Below are 23925 nucleotides of genomic sequence, written 5' to 3' on the forward strand. Positions count from 1 at the left end.
AGATCGGGAGAAACGTGGCGGGCGGCGCTGACGGAGGTGCTGACATTTGCGGCCTGTAATGCCCGCATATTTTTATGGACATATGCAGACATTTATATAAATATTGCACTAACCTGTGTTATAAGAGTTGTTCAAAGTGATGTTCACCTACATTCACACATTCCTGGCATCGTTTGATGAAATTTTGATTTACACGCAAAAGTTCTTCTTCCGTAATTCTTCCTAGTTCTGCCCTTATATTGTCTTTTAGTTCGTCGATGCTATGAGGGTTATTTCGGTAGACTCTATTTTTCAAGGTTCCCCACAAATAATAGTCACATACGGTAAGATCTGGCGAACGTGAAGGCCATAAACCTCTTGAAATTATTCTGTCATCAAACACCTCCCTTATAGCGTCCAAAGAATCAGCGGCGGTATGGGCTGTGGCCGAATCTTGTTGAAAATACCCATATTGTCTCTCATTATCTGATAACAACTGAAAAAACGGCGCGAGTATTTGTGTGCGGTACCTCTCTGAATTTATTGTGTCTTCAAAAAATATAGGCCCTATTATTCTTTTGGCACTTACAGCACACCACACACCAATTTTTGCATCGTGTAACGGAACTTCGTGTATTATTCGGGGATTTTCAGTGCTCCAGTATCTATTGTTCTGTGAACAAACATGACCACGCAAGTGAAACCATGCCTCATCCGAAAAAATTATTAACTGTGGATCAACAATACCATCTACAATATTCTGCAAAACCCAATTACAGAAATTTACTCTACTTACGTTGTCAGGGGGCCGTAATTCTTGCACTATAGAAACTCTGTACGGTTTTAATTTTAGTAGCTTAGTGGCTGTATGTGCTGATGATTTTGACACGCCCATCTCCTGTGAAACATGGCGTAGAGGTTTGTTTGGAGAACGTTATAACGCTGCACCAATTTCATCGAGTTTTGCTTCGGTTAGAATCCGTCGTTTTTGCTTAGGTGTTTCAAAATTTAACGATCCAGTTTCTTGTAATTTAAGGACAAGACATCTAACCGTATCTCTATGTGGAGGTGAAACGTCTGGGAATTTCTGTACAAATTGCCTACACACGTCTCGACACGAGTCTGTTTTCACGTAAGTGTCATACATAAAAATTCTTTGTTCTAACGTGAACCTTGCGGCTGGCATTCCAATCATCTGACTGACACAACACACATACACACTGCAATAACACAAACAAGTAACGCACAGTACGAAATTAACACGCTCTTGGTTTACATCTGCCTGCCACTATATTCACAGCTTTGTAGTCGCGAAGGAACAAAAAACTTGAGCTAGGAGATTTCGGATTGCAAGGAAGCTCACGAACACCATTAGCTTTTAAGGGTTCGTCTGCAGCGTAATCTTGATACAGTGTTGCACATTCGAAACCTCCAAACGATCCCCATCGACACAAAACTCTTTCAAGGATATAAACTTAAGCAGAACGTTACTGGTCAAAACTATGATTAAAATGTTTTACAGAGTATTATCTGTGGCTCTTAATATAATTTCTAAAGCGTATTTATTTGTGTATATAAGGGTGGAACTTGGAAGAATTACAGAAGAACTTTTGCGTGTTATAACACAGGTTAGTGCTCGTTTTGCAAGATGTCCACAAAAATAAGCGGGCATTACAGGCCTCAAATGTCGGCATCTCTGTCAGCGCCGCCCGCCACGTTTCTCCCGATCTCTCCGCTGCAGATCGAAATGGACGCACTGTATATGTGTACGTATATATATATATATAATTTTTTTCTGATAGCTTTCCCTTTTAAAAATTATTCATTTCCATGAAAGAAGTACTCTCACTGGTTTTGAAGGCTACACAGAAAGTAATCACGCATTTTAAAATACATAAATGAAAAAAAGTAAGCATATAAATAGTTTAATTACTTCATTAATCGATTGATTAAATTGTTATTTGACGTCGCTTTTCTGCCAATTTTGGCTAATCTCTACGAGTGATGATATGACATTGATGAAGGGACATTTACAAAGAACACCCTTGCCCAGACCGGTATTCGAACCCTGGATCTCTGGCATCGAAGGGAGCTGTGCTAACACTCCGCAACAGAGGTCGGTGTAATTTCTTGAATTTCAAGTTCAAATTTTAATTTATTTAATTACCTTCATCTTCAATATAAAACTTTTTTTTTATTTTGACAATATATGTTGAAATAGCAGAGATCAGGAAGACAGAAGCAAACGCAAAATGAGAATTAACAGAATTGGTTCGCAAATGTTGTTCAGATTTCCCTGTTTCTCGCGCATTTTCAGATGTATTTTCTCTTTCCTTTTCAGCTCGTAATTTGTGAACCCAGAAATCTGTTTGCAGAGAAATTTCCCTGTCGTAAACAACACAGCTCCTACCTACGATACAAAGGCCATCGGGGAAGAATGGCAAAGAAGGTGCCAAGGGAACGGCAAAGGCTCTGGGGTGAAGAGTGCGACCGATGGACTCTCTCCAAGGAGGTTACCCTTGCCACGGAATAACCGTGCCTGAGAAGCAGTGTTTCCTCCCCTCCCTCCCGTCAATGGATTTAAAGGGAGCCGGTGGAATCTCACCCTGACGTCACCAGATTCCACCAGCTGGAGAAAAAGCCTCACGGACATTCCGGTTGGACGGGTTAACGGTTGAAAACATTCGCGCGCTGGAAGCAAAGAAATATGTGAATCAAAGATTGGTTCGGAAGAATATTGCGAAGAAATAAAAAACATCTTTTTAAAAAATTATAGCCGGCTCATCTCCGATTACCTAGGTGACCCAGAGTATACGCCTCTGATTTGTGGTTACCTTTGAAAGATTTACGAATTCTGCATTTCTGCCTTTTTCCTGTTTGTGGAGTATTGTCAAGCAGTTTAGTTGATAGAAGATGGGCATCGTCTGGCAAATATTGTTTCCTTCTGGAAGCAACGTAGGGGGCGCATAGTTCCTCACAGAGATGAAGAATAAAATCTCTTCGACTCACCTTCCTGCCTGTCACTTCCTTGTATATAATCGACGCGTTTATAGCTGCCAGGTCCAGTACATTGAAAAGGACATGCATTGGCCAATATCTGCAACCAGACTTTGTGGAATATTGACGTGCCATCTGGTCAACAATGTCGATGCCATATTTGGTGTTGTTATAATATGTCACTGTTTCCGGTGTCTTTTTTATATCATTTACTGTCGAATGCAGCGGGCTCAATATCAAAACGTTCTTCTTAGCCTTTCCCTGGTATACAGTAATAGTAGTGTCGTCGTCACATCCACGTAGATGACCAGAAACTATTTATCGGGAAATTGTTTGCTCCGTACACACCTCTTGCGTAAGAGACGGCAATCACTGCATCTAATTCTTCCAGGTTAACAGACCATGAGTCACACTGGAGCCTGCTGCGTGCTTCTGTCTCTGTACATAATTTGATATGACGCATCGTGCTGTCAGTGATTATGAGACGCCAAGCACTGAGAACCCTACCCTCCTGGATGCTCCTTTTAGCATATGAAGGATATTTTGTGCGTCATGGCATCCTGGTGTAGCACCAACAGTTACCGCTTTCCACAGGGTGCCATCCAGGGAACGTTCATCTCCCACAGAAATTTTCGTTTCTTTCTTCTTTTACCTGCTACTTCTTTCTTCTTCATGCTGAGAGCCTGTTGCACTGAAAAGTTACTTGTATTTGGATTGGTTGCTGATGTCCCACAAAGATCCGCAGTCCTATCTTCATTTTCTGAAAGTGAAGATTCTTCAGAACTACCAATGTTTATCTCTGGTTGATAATCATCATCATCCTCAAGTCCGGACTCTATACTTTCATCACCTGATTAATCCTCCTGGATTCTTTTAAGTTCTGCTAAAATGTTATCACTGCTAAGTGCATGCCGAGCCATTTCCACCACAAAAACAGACGTCTTCTTTAGCTAAGCGCAAACCACACTGTGCAACTCAACAGTGTGGAAACACAGGCTCAACAATCGACACGGAAGTGGCCAACAATGCAAATTATGAACAATTAGAATGCAGACGCCAATGCGTGTAACTAGCATTCAAACGCACTTAGCGATAGTGGTAATGGTAGCATTTATTATCCTCCTGCTTTGAATCTTGCCGCATACAAATATTAGGAAGGGCCAATTTGGCCCCTTCAGACATTTTACATATATTGATCAGGAACTAAGTTCATAATTTGAGTATATGCACGTTAAACTGTCTTGTTTAATACGTACGAACCTTGAAGTAAGTGCACAATGGAAGATTTCCACCTTAAAGGTCCACTTATTTGCTATGGGGCAGCTATGCTATTCGAAATGTACAGATATAACACTGTTCCAGATTATGCGAGTTTATTTACATAATGTGCAAGAACAATTAGACTACACAAATAAGTAAAGTTTGTTCAACGATAAACTCCCTGAAAGAAAAACATGTCTCCTCACTTAGGCCAGTTTGATGGATATTCGTTTAACTAATTGATAACAATGAACTAAATCTGTCTATTGACTGTCAAGTCACTTCTTCACGTAGTATAAAAGAGAAAGATTATGAACAAAATATAATTGAGTGGGTGAGTGCAAGTTTGGAACTTAAAACATTACGGAAAGTACTTCTCCTTCTCCTCCATATCGTGGTACCTCGGACACCTTCACAAAGTGTCTACCTTGAGGAAAACAACTTCCTCTCTCTGGGTGAGAATCCAAAATGCGCTGCCTGAACGAGGTTGCACCAAGGCTTCTTTTAAACGTCATTGCGTAACCGATTCTATTGATCTCTGGTGGCAAAATTAACAATGATTCCATCAATCTGGCACAAATGAAACAGAAATATAACAAAATGACGGCTCCGTGCGAACTACGGTCCATAAGTACAGGTTTAATACTCAGTTTGCTACATCTTTAAACCAATATATTAAAAGTGAAGAAATATAGAGACTCTGATCGGTTGCTCGAGAAATATAAAATTCCAAACTTTCTAGTGTTAAAATTACAAATTCTAACCCAGAGTGTATAAATATATATAATAATTATGTTTGCAATAGTTTTTAAAGTGTTGCAGTTCGAAAAATTAGTGGATTGTAAGAGCCCCTGCTTCAATTTCATGCAAACTACAACATTGCTGAACCCACAACCCTTCCTCCCTGCTTGAATGTACCTAGGTAGATAAAACAAATTCCACAGCAACGTTCATCCCTTTTTTCCTCAAGAACTTCACCATTACCTCACTAGTTTTGAAGCAAGAATTGACATTGAATGGTCTCTTTTATTTCCACATAGTCTTTACCACCAAGCGGCTACATGCGTTTGAGGTCATGTTTATGTGCAGTTTCCCTTTACTCATGCCTTTGTTCTTGTCATCTGCATCCCACAAGGGTGAGGGTTTATCCCTCCCCCCTCCCCTTCCCCAACCTGTCACGAAAGGATGAAGGAACCAATGAGAAGGACAAAGGTTGTTGTTCTTAGCTGCTCTTCTAGCCACTCATAATCATTGGTATCGGTTAAAAAAATTCAACCAATACATTGGTATCAATATCGGTACTCTAATGTTAAGTCTTTTCTTTTTTTCCCCTTTTGTTTGCTTGTCAACAAACATTCAAGAAATGGCGTATGCTGGTTTTAACGAGTGTGTAATCTCCAACCCTTGATTCATCTAGCCACTCCTGAAGTCTCCCTGCAAATTTACCTCAGCATCCATAGAGGATTTATGAATATATGTGTGGAAAATTGCAGTTAATTACGTAAATTGAAGTTAATCTAAGTTTAGAATTTCAAATAATAAAACAAGAAAGTATAATAAACCTAATAAAAAAACAACCTGTAACATACAACATGAAAGGAATGTGCTGGTGAAATAAAGAACCCTCAATATTAATCGAAGTGTGAAATTAAAGTTACCCCAGTACCCAGTTATCCGTGCATTTCCAATTTTTATTTTTATACACTGGGGGTTGCTGCTGATAAGTCCTTAGCTTTCCTAAGAAAAAAAGACAAAGTTAAAGTTTTATGAAGGATTTATTCAACATACTCTCCCTTCAATTCAATGCATCTGTTGCTGCGGCCGTGCAGTTTTTTTTAGGCCATCTACAAAAAAAATATTTAGGTTGGGTGTCAAACCATGCATTTACAGCTACAATTGCGTCAGAAATGTTCCTGAATTTTTGTCCCTTCAAGTGTTTCTTTAAATTTGGGAATAGGTGGTAGTCCGATGGGGCCAGGTTAGGTGAATAGGGTGGGTGATCCAAGGTTTCAAACCCCAACGTAGCCAATTTTTGCAATGCAACATTGCTCTTGTGAGGGATGCGTTGTCGTGAAGGTAGACAACTTTTCGAGGCAACTTTCCACGGAGTTTTTTCTTCAGCTCTGAGTAATGACGCATAGTAAGCCGTAATGGGGTGGGTGACCTTGTTGTAGGTAATCAACAAAGATTACCCCATCCCAAAAAACACTGGCAAGAACCTTTGCACTTGATTTTTGAACACAAAACTTTTTTGGATTGGTCTTTTGTCTCTGGGTCATACAAATAGATCCATGTTTCATCCTCTGTGACCAAACATTCCACAAAAATTTTGCTGTCCTGCTTAAAACGTCTCTGGAAGCAAGCACCCTCGCATGCTTTTGGTCGGCATGCAAACATTTCGGCACACACTTGGCTGACAGTTTTGTCATGTGAAGATGATGACGAATAATGACTCCAATGCATTCACGGGATATGCCTAGGTCCTCTGCTACCTTTTTAGCAGAAATTCGTCAATCTGCGAGAATCATTTCATGCACCTGTTCAATTGTTTCGGGCACAATCACTATGGAGGGTCTCCCATGGTGGGGTTCATCTTCAGTGACAAAATGTCCTGTCCTAAATTTGACAATCCAATTCTTAACAGTAGCATAGCACGGGGCTTGGTCCCCCATTGTTTGTAGCATCTCATCATATATGGTTTTTGCAGACTTTCCCTGGAGAAAGAGGAACTTGATCACTGCTCTGCTCTCAACATCACTGAACTTGACTGACTGCCCTGCCATCTCAACTAATCACCTGAAAAAAGAAATAGTTCCATTAGTACCACTGATTTGATTTTTGGTAAGAAACATATAGAAACATGTAGCTTTCAAACAAAAAAAATAATTCTTAAAATAGGAAAATGGGAAGAGGGCAAAGCTAAGAACTTATCAGCACCCCCTCCTATAAGTTCAAGACCTGTGGCTGTGGTACAAGAGATGCTATGCTATACTGGCCTACCTGCATTAAAGAGTTGCAAATTCTCCGGAAAAAATCTCGATGCAAATGCTCAATTATATCCATTGCCTTTAACTTCAATAAACACAGCACTAGCACGAATACTAAATCACTAACACCTAAACAAATAATACATTTTCAAATCGGCAAGCCCAACACAAAGCCACCTTCCACATGTATTCAATTCCTCTCGCCAATCTTCTGTTGTGTTCCTGCTTGACTCAGAATGAAATTCCCCTTTTCCCAGCTTTAAATTCCCTGCAATGCGAGAGGTTCTTCACGTTGGAATCATTGCGTTTATTCTTTATATTTTTTACATTCATACATATTTCATCTTTATGATCACTATTAATCTAAAGAGGGGAAAAGAGCAATGTAAATTAACTAATATATATATTTTTCTAATAGCTTTCCCATTCAAATATTATTCATTTCCCTGAAAGAAGTGCTCTCACTGGGTTTGAAGGTTACAAAGCGAAAGTAATCATGTATTTTAAAATATAAAAATGAAAAAAAAGTAAGCATATAAATAGTTTATTTACTTCATTGATCGATTGATTAAATTATTATTTTACGTCACTTTTCTGCCACTTTTGTCTAATCACGATGAGTGATATGAAATTAGGGACATTTACAAAACACCCATACCATACTGGTAAGGTGCGGATTACTCACAATTAAAATATAAACTTTAAGCTAAGAGATTAAAAAATCGGCAACTTACGTGTGTGAGTATGAGATATTTTTCGTACTACGTTTCGGAGGTTACACTACCTCCTTCTTCAGGTTGAAACGTTGTTATTCAGACACCTGACATGGTGCCTCGTCGTGAAAGTGAAGGTTAAGGATTTAGGTTAAAAAGTTGCTAGAAGGACACTTTCTAAAAAAGAGTATAAATTACACATCTAAAACCGCGCAATACTATAAAAACAAAGGAACATCCAAGCTTGAAGTCGGCGAACTGCCGACCAATGCGCAGGGTAGACGAATGCACAGTGTCAGCCCGTACCTGGGGAAAAGGAACTTCCCCTCCTCAAACCTTCCAAACTGGGGCTCGGGAGTCACCAATCCAAGGAGAAGTCGACCTCCACCTCGGCGGCTTTCCAAACCTCAGGAGTAACATGGAAGCCCATTTCGTCCCTAAACATTGCGGCTTTATCCCATTTTTTAAAAAAATTAACCCAGCCGTCTTCTAAATTCCCATCGTCCCTATTAAGCTTATTCCAATTTTCCGCGCATATATAAGCAGCTTCATATACGTTCCTGTCCAATTTATTGTTAACCTCCCTAATAATTTCCCTTTTAGCAATCCTATGTCGGTTAACCAATATATGTTCAGACAATCCGGTTTTGGGTGTGCCTTCCTTTACGTCCTTATCATGCTCTCCCCACCTGACTTGCATACTTCTCCCCGTTTGTCCCACATATTCCTTTCCGCATTCACACACTATCCTTTGGGATACCTAAGACCCATAAGGAGGGGATACCCCTCAGACCAATCATTCCCATGTATGCACATCCAGGATATGGTTTAGCTAAAGAAATGATTAAGAGGATGGGAAAAATGGATATGGACACTCCGTATAGCGTCAAAAACTCTCTTATGGTCAAAGAAACCATCGAGAAACTCACCATAGGAGAACGGGACGTAATCTGTAGTTTCGACGTTATTAATCTGTACCCCAGTGTCCCCCGGGACAAAGCTGGGGATTGTTTATATAGATGGTTGATTGACCAAAACGTTGAAATCTTGGTCGCCTGGGAGTACGTCCGGTGGTTTTTTCTCATTACGGGGTACAACTACTTCTACGTTAACGATAAAATCTTCCGACAAAAAGAAGGGTTGGCCATGGGCAATCCCATCTCTGGTCTTGTGGCCAACATCTTCATGCACTACGTCGAAAAAACCGCTATGGAGCATGTAGGGGGGAGGGGGGAGGTAAAATATTATGGGAGATATGTAGATGACATCCTCATCATAGGGGATGAAATCAAACTTGACAACATTTTCGACCAATTGGGGAAGCAGGACCCCAGGATTGGGTTTACTAGGGAAGATATGGTCAACGGAAAGATCCACTTTCTTGACTTATGCCTTACTAAAACCGGACAACGGATCGTTACGGGGGTCTTTCATAAACCGTTAGCTGGAGAGCTGTACCTCCATAAGAGATCCCAACATTCGAATAGGACCAAATTAAATGTTTTTCTTAACTTTTACATTCGCGCCGAAAGACTGTGCAATGACGAGAAAGAGAAACGGAAAGAAGGGGAATGGATAAGGAGAGTGGGGGTAAAGAATGGGTACACTATCCGCGACCTGGAAAAAGTAGCTAGGAGAGCCAAAAGGATTGTTAGGCAAGAAACATCGCAATATGACATAGAGGGTAAAAAAACTGGGACAGAAAACGGTGAAAAAGACACATGTTTCGTGGGGATCCCGTATTTCAAGGGGGTCTCAGAGAAAATTGAAAAGTCCGTGAGGGGTTACGGAATAAAATGTGGGGTAAGAGCGCCCCGGAGTATTGAAAAGCACTTTACATCATATAAGAAAGGGAGGGGGGATAGACGCAATAACCCTGAGGAGCGGAAAGGGGTGTACAGGATAGTGTGTGAATGCGGAAAGGAATATGTGGGACAAACGGGGAGAAGTATGCAAGTCAGGTGGGGAGAGCATGATAAGGACGTAAAGGAAGGCACACCCAAAACCGGATTGTCTGAACATATATTGGTTAACCGACATAGGATTGCTAAAAGGGAAATTATTAGGGAGGTTAACAATAAATTGGACAGGAACGTATATGAAGCTGCTTATATATGCGCGGAAAATTGGAATAAGCTTAATAGGGACGATGGGAATATAGAAGACGGCTGGGTTAATTTTTTTAAAAAATGGGATAAAGCCGCAATGTTTAGGGACGAAATGGGCTTCCATGTTACTCCTGAGGTTAGGAAAGCCGCCGAGGTGGAGGTCGACTTCTCCTTGGATTGGTGACTCCCGAGCCCCAGTTTGGAAGGTTTGAGGAGGGGAAGTTCCTTTTCCCCAGGTACGGGCTGACACTGTGCATTCGTCTACCCTGCGCATTGGTCGGCAGTTCGCCGACTTCAAGCTTGGATGTTCCTTTGTTTTTATAGTATTGCGCGGTTTTAGATGTGTAATTTATACTCTTTTTTAGAAAGTGTCCTTCTAGCAACTTTTTAACCTAAATCCTTAACCTTCACTTTCACGACGAGGCACCATGTCAGGTGTCTGAATAACAACGTTTCAACCTGAAGAAGGAGGTAGTGTAACCTCCGAAACGTAGTACGAAAAATATCTCATACTCACACACGTAAGTTGCCGATTTTTTAATCTCTTAGCTTAAAGTTTATATTAAAACACCCATGCCCATGTTGGTATTCGAACCCTGGAGCTCTGGCGTTGTATGGAATAATGCTAACCACTCCTCCACGGAGATTGGTGTAATTTCTTGAATATCTAGTTTAAATTTTAATTTATTTAATTACCTTGATCCTCAATATTTAAGCTTTTCCCCTCTGACAAATTCTGTTCAAGTAGCAGAGATCAGGAAGACAGAAGCAAACATAAAATGAGAATTAACTAGAATAAACCAGACTTTTTGCTTCCTCTGTTTACTTGTGCATAACTGTGTCTGTCAGTGATTAAGGCTGTTGTTTTTGAAACACTGATTATCTCCCAGCATGGAGCTGTAGATTACTTGTGATCTAGCACATATAGGTGGTTCCACGTAGAAATTTAAATGAAAAATGCTTGCTTAACCTGGGTGTCTGTCATACAGTGCCATTACTGTAGTAGCTGAGCTATTGAGCCAGCCCTGGGTTCACCTGATTTATCACATTCTCTCTTTTACCTGCACAAAATTGTCCGTGATACTGCAATGGGATGTGGTGGAGCCTTTGGAACACTTGACACCGCTGAGTCTACCTGGTGTATACTTGGCAGGGGTAACGGGGGTGCTGCCCCACAAGTTTTCAGGTTTATTAAAATTTACAAGTTAAGGACACTTTTGTTAACTTCCTGGACCTGAGGAGCAAAGTAATAAATATAAATTTTTATGGTTTCCCAAATGTAACAGTTATTTAGGAAAATAGACCTTGTTGCAATTTTTATGGAATGGAGAACTTTTTTGTCCCCCCTTCCTTTATTTCTTGTGGTCAACTCTTGTAGAAATCGCCAAACTTGCTTGTAAACAATAGGGCAGAAGTAAGCAGAATAATTATTCAGTTTACACAGCACGATGCTGCTTGCAGATTATGTGTGCTCATGTGGCATCATTTGTAAATAGAGAAGTGCATGCACTGTCCAAGTTTGGATTGTGTGTTTTTTTAAGTATATATTCCCTAATATTGGATAAAAGAAAGGAAGGCCAAAAGGGCTAAATAAAAAGCAAAGAAGGAGAAAGAAAACACTCACCAGACAGGGGAAAAAATTCGAATTTTCGCACTCTATCGCTGCATCATCAGTGTTAGGAGAAAGACTGAACCGGTTCTGTCTTGCAGCGATAGTCTGTGAAAATTCGAATTTTTTCCCCTGTCTGGTGAGTGTTCTCTTTCTCCTTCTTAGCTTTTTATTCCCTAATATTGATATTCCGTTGTCCCGCACCATGGGGGGGGAAGTGTAACAACTTTTCTCCTGAGATTTTGTCCTGTGTATGGTGGCCACCCACCATCGCAAAGAAATTTGGGAGCTACAAATAATGAGTGGCATAACCCAGTCATGGAAAACCTACAACAAGAATTGGGGGTTCGTCTTGCTAACCACACGTCACTCCGTAACCAGTTGGACGATCTTCCACCTATGGTGTGAGTGAGCACTGGTTTTCACCGTCTGTTACACCACAGGTTATTATTATTATTAATGATATTGCATTATTATCTTCTTGCTTCAGAGGGTAAGTGTAGTGAGTTGTGAACTTATACTGATTTCAGGTACGAATCTTAGCCTCATCATGAGTATTCCTTTGTAAATATCTTCATTACGTTCATCTAATCATCATTCATCCACGGCCAAAAGTGATGTAAATTAAGAAAAACACAATTCCATTATCAGCTAGTAGTATCCTTCTAAACCAACTGTGTAATTCTGGTGTATAACAGGTGACACTTCCACGTAGTACATTGCAATATTGCAGTCTGACGAGGTTCTGGTGGGTGGACCTATTGTCAGTATAATCCTCTGTATGACTATGCTTTGTCCACATATGTGTTAAGTGCCCCTTTACAGCCATAGCTTTTAGCATGGGCAAGGAGATTTTATTCCTCAGAGACAGTTGCTGATTTTAGTTACGATAAGGGGCTTGGCCTTGTGTAATGTGATGGTTGCAAATAACCCAAGTGTTAAAGTGCACACAATTTTAATACCAATCAATCAGTCCATCATTCTGTAACATTCCAATAGTCTTAAACCTGAAGGTTCCTTGCCACAGCAACAAAAGTCGCATGCTTCTTACCACTACATTTGTAACAAGGAACATGTAACCTTTTATATCCTCTCTCATAGCAATATTCTTGATTTAATTAGTCTAATATCAGGAAGCAAATGTAGATTATGCAGTTGTGTTATGTAACCTTCTTCACTAACAGTAGTGTGCTTATCTCTTGCCAGTTAAACACTCCCACCTTGAATAGAAAAGATATTACAACATTTAATGTTTCTGTGATGATAACATTAATTATTATATCCAACTTAACAGCAAGCAAAACATTGAAAACCACCCGAATGCACTGTTAGTTTTTTAAACATTAAATTTTGACAGTTACACAGTGCATTTGTTTTGGCTCTGGGCTAAGAAAGCACGGGACATGGTGCAGATGTTGGCATTTTCGTCCCGTAACGTCTTGTTTATTTATGCACATATTTTTAGCATGTAGACAATTACATTTATATTGCATAATGAGTACTAACCTGTGTTATAAGAGTTGTTCATAGTTGTTCATGCGCTATCTTGCCCAGAGCCAAAACGAACGCACTGTATTTTTTAAATGTGTGTCTGAATTAACCCCACTTTTTTTATTCTTAACAGTGACAGTCATTTGGGTTGCCGTTGCTTTAAACATGGATGAAAAGGATTACACTGAACTGGAGCCCTTATTCCAGAAAATAATGAGTGACTACATATCGCTGAATGACAATGAAAGAAAGGAGTACGGTGCTCACTTTAAACGTGTAAGTTTCTTGTATTAGGTGAGGAGGTACAATTTTGCATAAGGTGTATATTTATCTGCAGTGCAACTTTAAATTTGTTTATCGTGCTGATCACTCGCCACCCCATAACTGGTTGGATGATTTTTCACCTTAACAGGTGGGAGTGAGGCTGGCAGTCGGTAGGTAAGCCCTGGTTCTCATGTGCTGTTGTGCCATGTGTTATAAGGGGACCATTTTAATGACGAAATGTACACTTGTCCGGAAAGAGGCAATATGTTATTCTAGATTATGTATTTCTCTTTATATGAAAATAAGTTATTGTTAACGTAAGAAGAATGAATAATTATTTATTTCTCAAGCCCATGGATGCCATTTTCCCCTAGAAAAGTGACTCGGGTTGACACCTGCTTCATGATAAAATTTGTGATAGTTCTCATTGATGTTCTCCCGGATTTGAATCCCAGCCTGGGCAAGGGTGTTGTGTTCTTTGCTGACCTCTGTGGTGGTGTGGTTAGCACAGCATGCTATGATGTCAGAGGTCCCGGGTTCAAATCCCAGCAGGGTATCTTTGTGAGAGTCCCTTCATCCATATCGTTACTCATCCGCATCTTTGCAATTTAGGCAAAAGTGGCAGAAAATCGAAGTCAAATAAACCAAATCGATCAATCATTGATGTTCTGCTTATTGTTGTTTAAAACATTCTGAATGTAACAAAATAATTTGGGGAAAAATCTCTCTGAAGTTGCAGTGTTGTAAACTTTAATAAGTTAGAATCACTTCTGTATTAACTTCAATGTTTATGTACATAATCCAAGTTCAACTTAAAATTTAAAAATATTTACAAAAATATACTTCTCAACATAAATTAATATTATGCATAAATAATTAAACTGAAATATTGGTTTATACATTTAACAGATGTAGTATTACAATGCATTTTATGAAAATATCAAATAACATTATACAAAGAAAACCCTAAGGATCCACCTCTTGGGAAACTACGTTGCAGATAATAGCATGGGAGTGCTAAGAATATGGGGCGAGGCAAAAGTCAGGTTACATAGGTGATGTCACCCCCACAAAGTAGCAGACATCTTACGCTGCTGGGAGTGTAAGTATTAACCAAACTGGGTTACATGTGTGATGCTTTAAAAATGTAGCAAAGTTTGACTCATTTGTCTATGAAGCACATAGGCTACAGAAGTCAATAATTTTTGTTCATGAAATATGCAATTGACAAACATTTAAACCTTAATGCAGTTAAAGACGCTAATAATTTTCAGATTCATTTTGTTACATGGAGTAGGACCACTTTTCGTGGAACGCCCCATACTGGTTTCCCTAAGTAAACTGACTTTGGCTCACCCTCTACAGTGAAATTTTCAGCATGCCTACAACAAAAATGTTATAAAGATCCTGCTATGCATTTTAGAAACTACTGCAATTTTACAGAAGCAGCAATTCATAAACGTACGAAATGATGAGATTTGAGAATATTACAATGCAACCACATTTTGTGTTTATTCTAACAGGAGAAAATTACAACACTGTTAAATTAGCACAAATGAAACAGTGTGCCCTTTGTGGACAAACGTTTCAAAGAAGTTGAATATTGGAACAGAGAGTTTCAGTACTGGATTGTAACCCATTTTGGAATTGATCCTAATATTTACGAGGGCCATCCGGAAAGTAGTACCCATTCGCGCCGTGTGGAGCACTAGTGACGCGAATAGCCTTTTTCAAGGTCAAATGACTTTAGTTTACTGTCTGCTCAGTGTGTGCGAATTTTTCTAGCACTGTCATTGTAGTTATTGTTTCTGTGAGTGTTTACAATGTTCAAAAGAATTGAAAACACCGCTCCTTGTGAAGTTAGGGCTGTGATCAGATTTCTCAATGCGACCTTTTGATATTCACCGTCAATTAAAGGAGGTTTATGGAGACAATATTATTGATGAGTCGTCTGTTGGGCGCTGGTGTTGAAACTTTAACTCGGGGAGGGAGAACGTCTGTCGTTACGGACGAACTGCTGAGTGCAGTTGACGAATTCATCAAGAACAATCTGCTCGTCACACTGGATGAAATCGGTGAACAGTTCACTGATGTTTCACGAACAATTCTTCATGAAATTGTCAAAGATCATCTGAAGTATTGGAAAATGTGTGCAAGGTGGGTCCCTCTCTTCCTTACATTTCATAGTGATGAGGAACGTAAAGAAGGGGTGACTACTTTTCTCAATGGACTGACGGCAGAGGAATATGAAGCTAGGTTACAAAAACTTGTCACACGTTATGACAAATGCTTAAATGTACATGAAGACTATATAGAGAAGTAGTTTAAAGTTTGTTGTTAACAATGACAAAGTTTTTTTAAAAAAAATATTTGTTAGTTTTTTTAAAATTCAAAAACTGGTACTACTTTCTGGATGGCCCTCGTAATTCCATTTTCGTTCGTGATATCTAGTGTTACTAGAATCTTCATGTCCAAGTACTAGATATTGGATTTAGTATATATAGATTGTATTGAAAGTAGTAAATTATTTTGTAGGTTTTGGATGCAGTCATTAAGATCATGAGAGAGAGTGATCCTTTGTTTAATGCCCTCTATCAGACAATCTATTCGACTGGTAGCTACTATGATGGTCTACGAGTTGCAAAACCTACAGAATTTGACCTTGATGTAATTCTCAATCTTCCAGTGAACTACGACGAAATAGAGGTAGGTATTACCATCAAATATTTTACTAAATAATTACATAAGCAATAGTTGCTATAGGTGAATTGAATTGGAGGCACTCTACAAAGCCAGGGGTCCAGGATTCAAGTCCCAGCCTGGGCATGGATGTTTGTGAGTGTCCATTCATCAATTTCATCAATCAAAATAAAGCAATTCAATCTATGAATCAATAAACCTACCTAGTAGCATGAAGGACCCCCTTTTGCCCTGATGAGACGTGGCATGGACTCCACAAGGCACCCGAAGTGTTCAGAAGCCACACCGATCCATGACTGCTACACAGCTTTCCACAATGCATGTAGATCGGTCAGAGCAGGGTCCACGGTGCGTTCATCCCCCTCCACAGCATTCCAGATATGTTCGATGAGGTTGAGGTCGGGCATCCTCGGGGGGCCAGGCAAGCATCCTCATGTCTGTGGAGTGTTCCTCAAACCACTCGGTCACAATTTGGGAGATGTTGGCCTACGGTACATTGTTGTGCTGTATGTACAGGTCCCGAGCAGCGTGCTGGAGGCGCACAAATGCGTGCACATGATCCGACAGCAAGTGCCTGTATCGTTCGCCGGTGAGGGATGATGGCACATGTACGAAAGGACCATGTAAACAGTCCCCATACGAGTATATCACCTTCACCGGCCTGAGCTGTATTCTGCTGTCAGTGTGTGCCAACAAGTACCTCGACTCGTCAGTCCAGGCGGCCTTTTTCCATGCGTCGAGAGTCCAATGGCGGTGTTCCCGCGGCCATGTTAATCACTGTGTCTTGTGACGTGCTGTGAGCAGAGGTACCCTAGTGAGGCAGTTGCTTCTGTACCGCATAGTGAGGAGATGGTTCTGGACAGTATGGCTGCGCACAGGTCATTGTGGTCCAGCATTGGCAAGTGATCTGCTGCACTGTGGCCTGTCTTATCCGCTGTTATCATCTGACCTAGCAAACGACATTCCCTGTCATCTACACATTGTACACCATGGCAGTTGTCCCTGTCCTCGGTGGTTTTACCCAAATCCATGTACTCACGATACACTCTTGACATGGTGGCCCGTGAAAATCCCAGTTCCTGTACGACTTCGGAGATGGAGTGCCCGATACATCTGGCCCCAACGATCTGGCTGCAATGAAATGCGCTGGGATCTAGTGTCTTCCCCATTCTATGCTCGACTGTTACTCATATGATCAGTATAAGGTCTAATGCCTTCAGTCAAGCATTGTTCCATTTGGCGGGGGCAACCGCAGCCCTATTTCTGGCAACTCGAATTAAACTGCTCATCAGTGTATAAGTGAACTGTACAGCGGGATGCACAAGTATTGCTCGGCAAGCTGTTCATGACTATTTTCAGTAACTATTCTTTTGCATCCTAAATGTTTTTAAGGCATGGCTTTGATCTTGTTCTGGTGCAGAGCTTGTCAGCAGCGTGTTTGACTTTTTGTTTCAACTCTTGAAGCTCTCATTGGATAAATCAGAGTAAGCATAATGATGGACAATTTGCTTTCTAATACTTACGCACCCCACTCAGGGTGGCGACAGACCTGGAAAACCGGGAAAAGTCAGGGAATTTGAGATGTCAAAAAAAGTCAGGGAAATGTCAGGGAATTTAGTCTTCATTGATTTTTTTTGATTTTTTAAATTTATTTTTTATTTAAAGATATCGTTATGGAACTCTGCACGGGAACAGGAAATCTCGTTCGCAAGTTTCGGCCTCAACTTTTAGGCCCCTTTTATGCACAACACAACCACGGTGCCAGAAACCAGTGATGGCAGGAGGAGAGAGAGAGAGAGAGAGAGAGAAATTTTTCTCGCCCGGGCTTCTAGGCGGGAATTTTAAATTCGAACACTCTTTGAAGGAAAATTGTTATAACTCGGGCACTATGGGAGCAATCTACTTCGGATAACTTTTGTTTTGCAGCTAAAACATCAGCGCATGCAGCCGTGTACAATTCAGAACACCGGACCGAGGAAGGGGGACTTGGGGGTGGGGGAACGTGCCCCGAATCTCAATGGGAAAATCATAAAAATTTGGTGTTTGCCCCCTCTTCTCCCGCTATTTTGGAAAGAAGGCGAAAACTTTAGTATTCTTTTTAAAGAATGGACATTTCTCAAGAGAATGAAACATATTTCATGTTCTTGGGTGTCATACAACTTGAATAATAAGCCAAAATGTGATTATTATTTTTTTTACGAAAAATAGGTAATTTGCATTTTTGGAGGAAAATTGTTATAACTGGGGCACTATGGGAGCAATCTACTTCGGAAAAGTTTTGTTTTTCAGCTAAAACATCAGAGCATGCAATCTTGCACAATTCAGAACACCGGACAGAGGAAGGGGGCTTGGGGGCACGGCCCCCGAATTTCAATTGCAAAAAAAACGTAAAAATCTGTAGTTTGCCCTAACTTGCCTCGCTATTTTGGGGAGAGGTCGCGAACTTTAGTATTCTTTTCAAAGAATGGACATTTCTCAAGAGAATGAAAGATATTTCATGTTCTTGTGTGCCATACAAGTTGAATAATAAGCCAAAATGTGATTTTTTTTTACGAAAAATAGGTAATTTGCATTTTTGGAGGAAAATTGTTATAACTGGGGCACTATGGGAGCAATCTACTTCGGATAAGTTTTATTTTGCAGCTAAAACATCAGAGCATGCAACCGTGTACAATTCAGAACGTCGGACCGAGGAGGAGGGGCTTGGGGGTGGGGGGACACGTCCCCGAATTTCAATGGAAAAAACATAAAAATCTGGTGTTTGCCCCCTCTTCTCCCGCTATTTTGGGGAGAAGGCGCAAACTTTAGTATTCTTTTCAAAGAATGGACATTTATCAAGAGAATGAAAGATATTTCATGTTCTTGGGTGCCATACAAGTTGAATAATAAGCCAAAATGTGATATTGTTTTTCTTTACGAAAAATAGGTAATTTCATTTTTGGAGGAAAATTGTTACAATTTGGGCACTATCGGAACAATCTATTTTAGATAAGTTTTGTTTTGCAGCTAAAACATCATAGCATGCAACCGTGTACAATTCACAACACCGAACCGAATTTCAATGAAAAAAAATAACATAAAAATCTGGAGTTTGCCCCTCTTCTCCCGCTATTTTGGGGAGAAGGCGCAAACCATATTATTCTCTTCAAGGAATGGACGTTTCCAAAGAGATTGATTGAAATATGTTTCATGTTCCTGGGTGCAATACAAGTTGAATAATGAGCCAAAATGTGAAACCCTGTTTGGAAATGTAGCATGGATATGTTGCGGAGAGGGGGAGAGGTTGGTTATCAATATGAATTTCCCAGGCTTACTCCAGACCTGTGTCAGAGTTTCCACCCAAAAATAAGAGTACGAAGTTCCAAAAAGCACATTCATTTCGTAATCAGCACAATGATACCATATGGTATCATCGGAGCAGTACGACCTTACTCTGATGATACCATATGGTATCACCGGGGGAGTAAAGGTTAAGCCTCTAAATATTACGTGGAAAATGCATTGAATTATCATTTTTTCTTGTCCGTATGGGAGTAGTAAGGGAAGGGATAGGAGCGGCTGGCGCCGTCCGATAGTTGTCGGACGTCGTAGTAAGGCATTTTGTTGATCAAACTGAAGGAACATGGAAACAAATAGGTTCCATTGACACATACTATTTTTGTCGAATATCGCCACCCGACAAAGTATCTCACTACAACATGCGACAGAAATTGCATGGACTGCAACATCCAACAAAAATCGCATGCATTAACAAGAAGAGCTTTAGACTGCAAATATGCTGCTGGAATTGTATTACTTTTCTGGCTCACTTCACCTTATTTAATGTAGCAGTACTTACGAAGGTTTTCTTTCATCATCCTGACGTATTACTGGTTTCGCATAAGTTAACATACGTTTACAATGACATTGCACTATTTATAGATATCAAGAAGAATCCAACCAAACGGGATATATATTGAATACTATCATTAAAAAGTGAAACATAAATCTGCATTGGTGAACGTTATAAAAATTGGCAAGTGCATGCTCGCAACCTCAAATTTACTGCAACACTAGTATTTCAATGTCCTGTCTGTTTAACCTTCATGCGGGCGCGTAGGCGGTAGTTTACCGCCCACGGCACAAAAACAGGAATATCTACAGCCTACGACTGTCCCGAAGCGCGGGAGGTATTTGTATTCTCTATTTACTCTATATTACGCAATATGGCACTGAAGTCACTTGTCGGATCGGCATATCGCGCGTGCCAGTCATCATCAAAAGGTGGAAGGGTGAGGTAGTCGGTAATCTACCGCCGTGCGCCCGGTACTGGGACAATTTCTCCGACCTTTCGAAAAAAATGTGAGTATTCAATTTTGCTTTTTTTCTTGTTTTATTGCATGTACGAGTATAAAGAATAATAAACTATAGTTTTACAGTGCTTTGCACCATACTAGGGCCCAACAGGATCACAATTATTATGTGCTATCACCAAGAGTTTTTTACCAAAATTACATTCGTTCTATCGTCAATTTCATGTTTTTCTCTCATAATTTTCATCTTCTTTATTATTCATTTATTATATGACTCTCTCCCAAGCATTACCAATTATTCATTATAACAAAATAATGACAGTATAATAGTTAGGACCTACCTACCCAATAATTATTGTAGGTAGTACCTTTCATACCAAATATACTTACAGTAGGTAAAATTATGTTTTTTCCCATATTAGAAAATTGTGTTTATTTTTTCCACTTTTTCAGGGCACGCTTCACAAACCCTGAAGATGTTCGAAGAATCCTCCTCGAACTGGACGAGGAAGATCAAGCTAATGGAGTTCAGGAGGACGAAGTGGACTTCCCTGATGATGTTGATTACGAACCCCAATTTGTTGAATATGGTACCCACAACAGTGACACCGAGGAAGAGTTAGAAGAGGCAATGGAAGACGACAACCAGAGTCTTGAGGAGGGAGAAGAAGACGACGAAAGTCCAGGTTTGAGATTTTACATCGGAAAGAATGGTGATACGATTTGGGCAAACAAACCTCTCACACAAACCACTAAAACTAAGTCTGCAAACATTATAAAAACTCTTCCGGGTCCCAAAGGGGAAGCTAGAAAATGTCAAACAAGGCTCGAATGTTTTCTGACACTAATTTCTCCACAAATGATCGATGACATTGTCAAATACACTAATATACACATTGCTCAACGAAAGACTGAAAGGCAAAATCTGTCTAGCACCAGCTTTCGGGGCAGGGATTACAGGCCCACCTCAAGAGCAGAAATAAAAGCAGTTTTTGGAGCTCTGTTCTTGATGGCAGTCAAACATGGAAACCGCGCAGATATTTCCGAGTTTTTCACAAAAAATGGGACTGGTTTGATTATTTTGCGGGCTAATTTTAGTGAACGCAGGTTTCGAATGTTGCTAAGATCTCTTCGTTTTGACGACATACATTCTCGTCAAGTGCGATCTGCTACCGATAAATTAGCTCCTATACGTGACTTTCAGACAGCCTTTGTAGCAAATTGTCAAAGAGCCTACAATGTTGGTGAAAGTGTAACCATCGACGAAAGGCTGGTGGCTTTTCGTGGTCGATGTAGTTTTATACAGTACATGCCGAATAAGCCCTCAAAGTATGGATTGAAAATATATTGTGTATGTGATTCTCAGACATAGTATACTTATAATATGATGATTTATTGTGGAACCCAGAGACCTGGCCCCTACAGCTCAACCTCCAACATGCCATTTGATATAGCGACCAATTTGTGTGATCCATTGAAAAAAAGTAGTCGTAACGTTACAACAGATAACTGGTTTAGTAGTTACCCCTTGGCTGAACATCTGTTATTGGTTGGGACTTTCCTTGGGACTTTGAGAAGCAATAAAGCTGAACTTCCGCCCGAATTTGTGAAACAAAATCCCAACCTCGTCCCTGGCCATCATTTATTTGGGTGTAACGACGTCGCAACTTTGATCTCGTATGCTACCAAAAAGAAGTTAGTTTTGGTTTTATCAACATTGCACGATGGACACGAAATAGACGAGGAAACAGGCAAGCCAGTGCAGATAATGGATTATAACGCCACAAAAGGAGGGGTTGACACCGTTGATCTGATGTGTTCGCGGATTACGACATCCAAAAGAACACAAAGGTGGCCAATGGTAATTTTCTTCCGAGACCTCGATATTGCTGGGATAAATTCCATGAGGATATATGAAATGAATAATCCATTGAAATCCTTTAGACGGCGGCAGTATATTTTTGAGTTGGCACTGGAACTGATGGAAGAAAACCTGAGGCAACGAGCAAATGTGAATACACTTCCCAAAGATCTGGAAATTTTTCTAACCCAGTATCGAGAACAAGGAACTACCAGCAATGAGGTTGTGAATCCAAACAGACGAAGTTTCTGTTACATTTGCGGTTCAAAAAAGAACAACATAACTAAATTACGTTGTAGTAATTGAAACAAAAGTGTATGTAAATCACATTCAGTACCATCATGTGTTAATTGCCTCAATAACGATTCATCCAAATCAGATGATGAATAGTGCAATATTTTACTTATTTTGATGTACTTAGTACAAAATTATAATAACGCTACTTTCATGTGACTGTTTTTTGTTCCTTTTTTATAATTCATGGAGATATGCATCTATTATTGATTGTGTAATGAATGCCTTCCTATTTTGATATACCTAGTACAACATTATGTTACTTGATTAAATTAGTGAGACGAATAACTACTTTCTTTCAATGTTGAATACTTTTGTTACCTAAATACTTAAAAGACTGAGTGATATTTTTAGTTCCTGCTGTAAGATAAAATAAATTGTGTGCTGTGAGAGAGTTTAAAAACCTCAATGAATATTGCACTTTATTTTATATATTGATCAAGTTTTAATAAATGTTTTCATGGTTAAATATGTGTGTTCACGATTCTATTAAAAATATCCCCGATTACAAAGGTTTATGGTGAGATATAACCGGTAAAATACGTGAAAACGAGGTGGCGGTAGATTACCGCCCCGCGCCCACTAGTGTTTAAAAAAAGGCGCGCCCGCATGAAGGTTAAAATCTCTCACTGAGTGAAGTTAATGTCCAATATTATGAAATAAAATACTAATAATAAATACGTAAATATTTTATTATCATATTTACTCGAATCATTCAATCATAAAAGCAAATCACTTTCTTCAAGAATTGACTTTTCTCTGCCAGCCCTGCTAAATTTTTTGCCCTTCGAAACATCGAAATAATGCGAATTGTTGGCGTTTTTAGCGTTTTTTTAAAGAAATGTCCTAAAACAACGAAAAATCCATGAAATCCAACATTCTTGTCTTTTCTAGGCCATGTTTGTGTACATAGAACATGCAAGTTTTCCAACATTTTACTCAAGAGTAAACTATAGAGTTATACTTATACGTACATGAAATAATTCCGACAGCCACATTAAATCATGTATTTCCCACGATTTTTTCAATTTTTTTCGAAACCATTTGCATGGCAGGGTTCTAACAGGAGATCGAGTGCGTATCTACCGTCACACGAGAGCCACATCTTCGTATTTGTCGCAAGAGATATGTTTTGAATTACCAAGCTAAGTGCGCACCATCGGCATTTGTCGAGCGAGTAATAATGGAGCTCAGTCGTTAGGGCATCTGACTACTATGCGAGGGACCCGGGGTCGATCCCCTGCAGGGGTGAACTGGGATGTTTTCCATCTATTCAAACTGCTCCGGCACCCACCCACCTTCGCCCGTGATCAAGAAAGTGTGGGGTCTTAACTCCACACCCCTGTACACCATCATGGAAAAGTGCAGGT

At 39.9% G+C, this 23925-nt stretch overlaps 1 protein-coding gene across 4 annotated transcripts in view; it reads left to right on the forward strand.

The window, feature by feature from the left end:
* Window positions 1-23925, forward strand: part of LOC146005202 (cyclic GMP-AMP synthase-like receptor) — a 72123-nt gene that overhangs the window by 13403 nt on the left and 34795 nt on the right. For 3 of the 4 annotated variants that reach the window (XM_083144255.1, XM_083144256.1, XM_083144259.1), the window contains 2 exons: window positions 13278-13420; window positions 15944-16114. In XM_083144255.1, coding sequence (XP_083000381.1) covers window positions 13278-13420; window positions 15944-16114 — 314 coding nt within the window. Of the gene's footprint in view, window positions 1-6943; window positions 7078-13277; window positions 13421-15943; window positions 16115-23925 lie in introns of all 4 variants that reach the window. The other variant, XM_083144257.1, reaches the window with a different exon arrangement.

Source organism: Lepisma saccharinum, chromosome 23, assembly GCF_977018435.1.
Source record: "Lepisma saccharinum chromosome 23, izLepSacc3.1, whole genome shotgun sequence".
In the NCBI taxonomy this organism is placed as follows: Eukaryota; Metazoa; Arthropoda; class Insecta; order Zygentoma; family Lepismatidae; genus Lepisma; species Lepisma saccharinum.